This window comes from Andrographis paniculata, unplaced genomic scaffold (assembly GCF_009805555.1).
Source record: "Andrographis paniculata isolate CXL003 unplaced genomic scaffold, ASM980555v1 Contig10END, whole genome shotgun sequence".
NCBI classification, from domain to species: Eukaryota; Viridiplantae; Streptophyta; class Magnoliopsida; order Lamiales; family Acanthaceae; genus Andrographis; species Andrographis paniculata.
Window position 1 is genome coordinate 2,228,007 of NW_026137380.1, and position 8,505 is coordinate 2,236,511.

Consider the following 8,505-nt stretch of genomic DNA (forward strand, 5'->3'; position numbering starts at 1 on the left):
TATTTCAAATTAAAATACTAAATAAATAAATTTTTTTAATATTTTTTTATTTAAATTATATTAATATTATAATATTTTAAATTATATATTATATAAATAAAAATTATAATTTTTTACTTTAAATATTTTTATAAACATCTTGCATTATTTACTTTTTTTTATCTTTTTTTTTTCATTATTTATTGTACTAGAGAAATAAAATATATATATATTGAAGCAGAAAAAAAGAATTTAGTTGGTACGCTTTTACAAAATTTTAATTTTCACAAATTTTTTTAAAAATGAACAGTCTATTTGAATATAATATTCACCTTAAACGATCGAAACCGACTATACAATTTTTGCCCCCCTAAAGTTTGGAACATAATTCCGTCACTGCAGCTAAGCATTCAGCATCCGAAGATAGTCATCGATTATGGACATGGCGGACCAACGGTAGCTGGAGCCGAAAAGGTTGTAGTGATTCAGGTAGTGATACAGCATGTAAAGATCACGCCTTTCATCAAAACCAGGCTGTTTTGGCATCACCTGATACAGCAACAATTGCGAGCTCAGACATCATCCCGGGGTGTCTGAGAACTAAAATGGTTGTAATGAAAGCTAAACTCGAACATAGTAACCTCAAAGTAGGCGTCATAGAAGTATCCTCCAAATCCAGCGCACCAGGACATCCCAAACTCCGCCTCATTGTGTCCATCTACATCACAAGCAACAATTGTCGATACTAAGAATGCTAGATTCAGACATCAGTCAGAACAGATTTCGAATTTCTATTACACAGCAAAAACAGGAGAAGAGTTGCCGGCAAAGACTCTTACAGTAACAGGCAGGATCAAGTATGACAGGCTCGCCGTTTTTGTCATAGGTAATGTTTCCGCTCCACAAGTCTCCGTGCAACAAGCACGGTTCCATTACAGCACCGTCGAAAAGAGGCGCCATGTTCTTCACAAGCCTTTGCCCTTCAGGCAGCCACAGAATGTTAAGTAAAAGGTTGCAGTAAATACATCGATAGACTCAGACGAGTGTAAGAAAACAACCTTTTTCATAAATCAAAGAATCGCCATACTGTCTCCGCGCCAGCTTCAACTGATATCCCAACCTATGTGTCCCATAGAATTCAATCCAATCCGAAGTCCATGTATTTATCTGAGGAGTACTGTAAGGCGAAGGTCGAAATATTGAGCTATAAAGCCATGGGGTGATTCAACCCAATAGTGCATTCGAACAATACCTTCCGATTGTGTTATTAATATGAAATCCGAAGCCTTTCTCAGACTTCCCGGCTTTATGCATTTCAGCAAGCTTCCTTCCTAACAATGACTGGGAAAATGTCGGAATAGCCGGAAGCAAAACATGTTAGAATTAAAAATCTAATTGTGGGTTAAATGTAACCATTTGGGTTATCTGTGATCTATTAATTTATTGGGCGTAAATGTATTTAGTAAATGCAGACCTCTTATCTCATGGTGAAAGTAATGGTAAAAGTCTAACGGTTTTCTCAGAAGGGATCGCGTCATATGCTCAAAGAACCCAAAATCTCAGTTAGTTTGCATATTTGAATCCGACAATGCTAATAGAATCAACTTAAATTTATTAGCTTTATTTTCTTATCAGTTATTTCAATACGAACTCTTGAGCTTACAGTTTAATTCCTAATAAATTCCAACGGGACGAGATTATTAACATAAATAAGAAAACTAGACACTCACATTGTTGATCCTAGATGCGCCAAATTCGATAAATTCCATGATAATGTATGAGCCGCCGTTTGGCAAAGGTCCCGTCTAATTACACATCGAAGAAAGCTTTAAAACAGCAATATCCTTAACAAGTGGCTGCAAGAAAGAATAAGTGTAAACATGTTCATATCATCACCTTCAATGGCTTGGGAACGCGGATGGTTTGAGTTGCAAACATGGCGTTGAGGCCTAAGGCTTCGCCATGAAACATCTCCGGGCCGATACTTCTGTCGGGCATCAAGCAATCAGCAATCAAACATGTTAGGACAAAGAGAATAATACAGCTTGTGCAAGAATTGATGGCTTCTTGTACCTGTTTGTTTTAACAAAGAAGGAGCCAACGTCCGTGTCATATCGATTAGCAAGATTGATGCAGCCGCCGCCAATCGATCGAATGCTGGTTATTTGAGTTGCCTTTCCTTCAGATAAGATCCATTCACGAATTGGATCCTCACCCATGGATACCACTGTATATTGCAACTCAGTATTTGCAGAAGTAGACAGGATTCGACACTAGAACATCATCGGACCAAATCGAAACCAGGAAGTGATGGAAACTTCAAATTGTAAGAAATTTGATTACAAACCTCACAAACCCAGATTCAGCTGCGATAATTATTATTTTTTTCTAAAAAAAAAAAGAATCTTTATAGCCCTTTATGATGGAGAACATGGAGTACTTACATGCTACCGTCTTCAATTTGCGGGAGGATAATCGGAGACGCGGCGGCGACGGTGGTGGCGGAGAAAGAAAATGAATGGAGGCGGAGGAGGAGAGGAGCCCCACCATTGTTTTGGCCCTGGTACTCTCCAAACCAAAGAAATCTATCTTCCTATTCGATGGCCACTTTCTATTGGCCGAATCTTATTAATCAATTACGTGGATAATTCTTGAATTTTTGGTGGAACCAACTTAAAAAAGTTTATTTTGCCTTTTCGAAAATTAAATAGAGATGTCAGATCTCTATTCTCAAATTTGTTCATTGCTTTTCAGTTAGGCAGTGCATTGACTGACCCTGACGAAGTTGCGATGTCTGGAAAACAACAGTTTCATTACCATCAAGACGGTTGCACTTCATTGAAGCCTCCAACATAAATTAAAACAATATGGTGGAAATCATAACTGAAAGTTCATGTACAGAAAGTATAATATGCAATGACTTCTTTACTGAACTGCATCTGCTAAAAAGATTGGTTTCGTTTTTACTCTGAAGATTGGGGACAAAAGAACAAATGGGATCTTTCAAAACACCCCCTATGATGATGGCCTTGATGCTGTAGGTGCAGACGGGTTGGCCTCGACTTCAATGGAGATCGGAAATTCGCGTGCTTGGTTGCTCTCAGTAGCCGCGGCAGGGGGAAGCAGCCATTGCTGGGAGTGTTCGAGAGTGATCTCAGAGCTATTGAAAGAATGAGCTGCAGAAAGTGTTGCTGATCGAATATCCTTGGTGTCGATGGAGTCTTGTACTGAAAGGCGGCAAACTGGACATGTGGATTGCTTTCTCAGCCATGTATCGATGCAGACAAGATGGAAGCTGTGGCCACATTTTGGCATGATTCTCAGCATTTCCTTCTCTTGATACTCTGCCAAGCATATGGTGCATCTGCAAGTTTGAAGGAATTAAGATCTAAGATGAACAACTGATCCCACAAAAAATCGTACATTATTGTTATTTGTTTATTGTACAACATATGCACTTTGTAACACAAATCATGATGCTTAAGATCGACTTTTGGCTACCCTTTTTCTTTTTAAAGTAATGATGAATGTAAACAAAAGCAGATAATTTGCACATCAAGGTTGGACTCACTGTGCATCTTCCATTGAACTGAAGGCTTCATGGTCGAACTTCATCGTAGGAATTGCAGCAACTACAACTGGTTCGAGGCCATTAATTCGGTGTTCTGGCTGCCAAAGACACATACAAAACCCAATCAAGCTCAAGAACAGCCAAACTATTAGAAACTATGATGCCGGCAGAATTTTATCCTCAACAGAGGTATAAAGACTAGATCACAAATTGGAAGTGTTACATGTTATTCCCAAATTCAAGTTGGATGTTTCAAATCAGAATCTAAACCAAGAACAAACCGAGGTAGTGAAAAATGGCAGAAGCTTGAAATGCAGATGAAGCATACCAGTTCAAGATCGGTTCTTGAGTCAATCTCAAACATTTGCCTGGCCTCAATCCGGCGGAACCGACCGCAGATGAGTCTAGTGCAAACAAAGACAATGAAAGTGGCACTCATTCCAAACCCTATAATGGTTGTAATCAGATTCATTGAGCCCAACATATGAGCACTCCTCTTTCGGTTTCTCTTTCTGCAGAGTCAATCTCCAATGGTACAAATTTTGTTTTCTAAAAAAGGGCACACTGAAAAATACCTAGATCAAGATTCATCTGCAAATCACAAGGCCACTATAGATCATCATTCTGAAGTCAACCATTAACAAAGAGGGAGAAACGCCAACAAGCATCAGATGAGCACAAGCTTCATAGCAAGAAGCAAATCAGAGTAAAGTAGATAAGGGCAGTCCATATCAAGGATTTCCATGAAAAGAGGTGGAAACCAATAATTAGGCAATCCCACATCACTAAAACCAACAGCAATGAGCCAAATGAGAGAAGGACCAACAACAGAAACAATAATTCGAAAAAATAAAAATACAACGATTAAGATATTGTAACAAGTGGAAGATCTAGAATTCACACAACCATCAAAGAAAGATGGTTGACGACAAAAACAAGATTGCTGCCCTCAAATTGAATCCTAAACCCTTTGGGTGGACTCAAAGATTGGACCTTGAATGGATGAGAATACAGAGTCTCCCAAATTTCTTTGGCTTGTGCTTGTGGACTTTGCATTTTCACTCGGGCCCAGTTTCGATTGGGACTCCCCCTGTGATGTTAGTGCATGAATGAAGCAGTTGAGCAGAGGGGCCTCTGGAAATTGGCGGCTAAAGAACATCATAAAAAACCTCGCTGTAATAAATAAAAAAAAAAAAATAGGGAAAAGTGTTGGATTCCTTGCTGAAATGAAACGGTGTCGTATCCATGTATTCTTGGATTTGATATTGCCCTTCTTCATATTTCTTTTCCCTTTGTATTTAAGAATTGCCCTTTTGCGGAAACATTGGAACACAAATGCTCGAATCTTTCCTGTTTATGAAAAAACACCAATGTTACTTAAAAGTGTCTGTTTTGCATTCCCACTACTTTTTGTCAAAACAATCCATATGGGGTCCGACTCGTTTGTAGTTGTCGGCAGTGCCGCCCCAACATCATGGGATTTGGGTTGTCTTTTGGGCCAATTAAAAAAACAAAACTTGTAAATGGAATTCTTGGCTCTGGTCTTTCCAATTCGCAAATTTGCTATATATAATAAGATAGGTCTCCATTTGAATGTCACATCATTGCAATTCTTTATTGTTAAGTTTTCTTGATGATCTTTAGGGTTTGATAAGAAGATGGATTATTGTTGGCAGCTGTTGGATGCAGCATTACAACACTCTTCTACCAAACTGTGTTGGTAATGCTGCTGATGAATACATTTTTGTTAGCATAAGGTTGTCTTTCCTGTTTGCCTTCTTGATGAGGTGTGTCTTTGTCCTGTTTAAACAAACACAGACCTGGCAATCTTCATCCCAGATTATTACATGAGCTTCAACCTCAAGAATCAGACATCATACAGGCATGATTGCAAAAACCTTCATCAAAACATGAAATCTTGACCTGTATACAGAAGCCCACCAACAAACTAGCCATGTTCTTGAATGAAAAAAAAAATTTCTTCAGTCCTGTGTCCATCACATATCTGATTCTGTGCATTGTGGGAAGACACAGTAAATAAATTAATAGCAACAGGCAAGTGGAAACTTAATACAGCTGGATTAAAAAAATTACCCCATTTGGAAGCTACTGATTTCAACAAAAAACATCCCAAAGAGTAACTGCAGCTGTTCTATATTCTCTGCTTAATGCCAGCTGAGATATTACAGAGATCCCATCATACATACATACATTACTTAATCTTCTTGTCCTGTAATGGTTTATTATTCTGCATTTCCACGTAATGAATTCTTTCACTAGTCTTTAACCTTTTGTCTGATTGCATAAAGTTAAAAAGAGCTGTGGCTGCTGGATTGTTTTAGGTAAACTGTATATGGTAAAACATAGATTGATATCACATCAGCATACAAGATAAGGAATGTAACAGTGCCTTCATTTCCATCCAGGTTAATAATGATTTAACCTGTTTACGCCGTGCAAATTAGATCCCTTTCATGGTCTTTGGATCAGTATAAGGTCCAATTGGATATCAACAAATGCAGGCTGCACAGTAGTACACGAAGACCGTTCGATGTGTATTGAATCCGTGGTACAGCAGCATCTCGAATTAATTTGGATTTTGTGTTGCTAATAATTGAATTGTCCAGCACTTCCAAGAACTCATGTTGACTGCATTCAACTCTTGAGTACTTGTGACCTTTGACAGATGCCGAGCCGTCTGTTTGAACCTACGATACCATCAAAGCGCAGAAGCTTTCGCCTGTAAGAAAACATTGGTTTGCAGACAAACTCTCATTAACTTGGCTTTTCCAATCAAGAGGAGGCTAATCTAAACACTAAACATATATATGAATCTGCCAAATCCAGACATGTGTACTTCTTTTTCACAGATTATATAATAATGCATTGCTAAGAAACAAATGTAAGGAATCCAAGGTTGCATTTGAATGTTCTGCGTCGTAATCTGAGGCCATGCAGTTGGAGAAAACAGACAAAACTCTCCTTCTGATTGCACTTGCACAAGCTTCCATCGAACGAGCTTTTTTTAATCATTAACCAGAGAATTATTAATGAGAGAGATGTTTTAGATCAAACAGAAGAAGACATCAGAAACGACACGCTACGCATTGCTTCAAAGCCCCACAGATCATTCCATCTACAATAGCAAAAGTCCAGTTGGGGAACCTCTCTCCTCATAAATTTCTGCTGGACTAACGCTCCAAAACCGCCTCTTCATTCGCATAAATCACTAAAATAAGGCGCCTTGATGCTTGTCGCCATCTCACTGGTTCCATCCTTTGTTTGCGCCGTTTGGCTCAGTTTCACTTTAGCTTGTTGGCTTAAATAAGTTTCACTTTAGCTGCATGGCGCATAGAGTCTAAAACCATATTCGACTTGCGAAAATCTTGCAGTAAAAGATGTCATTTGCAGCAGTAGTTTAGCCATGTCAGTTGGCAGCCAACTTCCAACAAAAGGGTGCTGTTTTTTATTCAAAAATTCATCCTTGTTTTGTTGTGCAGATGATGATGAGATCAAGTTGCTGTTGCTGTTGCTGCTGCTCTATAAAAAAATCAGAGTTTCCAGTCGTTACGCATTTGCGGATCACTCCAAAACAACCTGATCTTGGGAATAAACTAATCACAGAAAGTATTATATTAAGATGCAAACAAAGCACAAATAATTGAGAGGAATTTTGCAGGAATTGTATACAGTCCTCACCCTTCCAATGTCCATATATAAATTGCAAATGGATTCATCGATGAATCTCACGTGCAATCCACATGCGAAACACGAGCCTTTTTAAGCGATGCACAAGCTGATCACCTGCATAATTATCTCATGGATGAATTCATGAGCTCAAAGACAAACATTTCCACTAAGAACACGAACAAACTACTCCAACCGCAGCTGAAATCAACATCATCATCAGCGCGCAGATTTGTTGGCGTAAGACAAAGGCCTTCCGGAAGATGGGTTGCTGAGATCAAAGACTCGTCTCAACGGGTTAGGCTATGGCTAGGAACTTACGACACGCCAGAAGAAGCTGCACGTGCATACGACGAGGCAGCCCGCGCACTGCGTGGAGAGAATGCGCGCACAAACTTCGCTGCTGAAAACACCATCCCCGACTCTTCAAGCTCAAATGGATTAAATGGATCCGAATCCGAGGCCAGGCATGGCCTCAGCTTTTCTTCCTTGAAAGCTAAGCTAAGCAAGAATCTGCAGAGCATCATGGCCAAGAACTCGGAGAATAAGCCTTCGAAGAGCAGAGTTAGCGATCACTTCACCTTCGCCAGCATCTTCAACTTTAGAGGCAATCATCACTACCGCGACAGCCCCTTCGACATGAAACGAATGGAAAAAGCCGTGCAGCCGAGTGTCATTGTGCCTCATATATTCGACGACTCGACTTCTTGGGAAAACTCAAGCCTTTCCGACTACAGCAGCGAATGGACTGCTAGTCTCCAGCACCATTGCAACCTCGACTCCGATGGATCGGGGATTAGCGATTATCACGGATGCGGCGATCAGACAACAGCCACAATAGGGTGGATTAGCAGCCCGGATGCAACGATCACAGCCGTCGACACTGGCGAAGGATCGAGGAGCAAGAGATTCAAAGTATCCTCCTCTGTTGTGGTTCCTCGAACGTTTAGTGAATCTCCACGCCACGCTCATCACTAGTTCTGTTACAGACAAACCTGTTGGATTATACTGTAAAGCAAACTTTTAGTACGCTTTTGTATCATTCAATTTCCTTATTAACTGGAATAAATAAATTGTTATTTCACATTGTGTTGCTTTTATTTATGTTTTATATATATTAGCATGTCCACTTATTTAATATTGTAGACAACATGGTGTGTGGAGATCACACAGAAGATCTTGTTGTCAGTTCTTTATTAAATATAAATGGGTTTCACAACTGAGATGGTTATGGACAAAACCATCGGTTTAAGTTGTAGTGTAAACTT

At 39.4% G+C, this 8,505-nt stretch overlaps 3 protein-coding genes across 5 annotated transcripts; 1 reads left to right on the forward strand and 2 right to left on the reverse strand.

Annotated features, from left to right (window-relative positions):
- Positions 1–188: 188 nt before the first annotated feature.
- On the reverse strand, positions 189–2,612 carry LOC127245678 (protein-ribulosamine 3-kinase, chloroplastic). Of its 3 annotated transcripts, none has more exons than XM_051266696.1 (9): positions 2,424–2,610; positions 2,053–2,206; positions 1,876–1,966; positions 1,710–1,784; positions 1,232–1,320; positions 1,038–1,156; positions 819–959; positions 621–697; positions 189–528 (listed from the first exon to the last, which is right to left on the reverse strand). In XM_051266696.1, exons 1-9 carry the CDS (start codon positions 2,527–2,529, stop codon positions 382–384), a joined length of 999 nt encoding a protein of 332 aa, XP_051122653.1. In that variant the 5' UTR covers positions 2,530–2,610; the 3' UTR covers positions 189–381. The 3 variants fall into 3 exon arrangements, with proteins under 3 accessions (XP_051122653.1, XP_051122660.1, XP_051122656.1); XM_051266703.1 differs by having other exon boundaries at positions 2,053–2,296; positions 2,424–2,577; XM_051266699.1 differs by lacking the exon at positions 1,710–1,784 and having other exon boundaries at positions 2,424–2,612.
- A 137-nt stretch (positions 2,613–2,749) lies between these two features.
- LOC127245693 (RING-H2 finger protein ATL66-like) lies at positions 2,750–4,864 on the reverse strand. Its single transcript, XM_051266709.1, has 3 exons — positions 3,879–4,864; positions 3,551–3,648; positions 2,750–3,343 (listed from the first exon to the last, which is right to left on the reverse strand). The coding sequence occupies exons 1-3, from the start codon at positions 4,032–4,034 to the stop codon at positions 2,995–2,997; spliced, it is 603 nt and encodes a 200-aa protein (XP_051122666.1). The 5' UTR covers positions 4,035–4,864; the 3' UTR covers positions 2,750–2,994.
- A 1,865-nt stretch (positions 4,865–6,729) lies between these two features.
- On the forward strand, positions 6,730–8,227 carry LOC127245253 (ethylene-responsive transcription factor RAP2-10-like). Its single transcript, XM_051266016.1, has one exon. It carries the CDS (start codon positions 7,370–7,372, stop codon positions 8,213–8,215), a length of 846 nt encoding a protein of 281 aa, XP_051121973.1. The 5' UTR covers positions 6,730–7,369; the 3' UTR covers positions 8,216–8,227.
- The last annotated feature ends 278 nt before the right edge of the window (positions 8,228–8,505 follow it).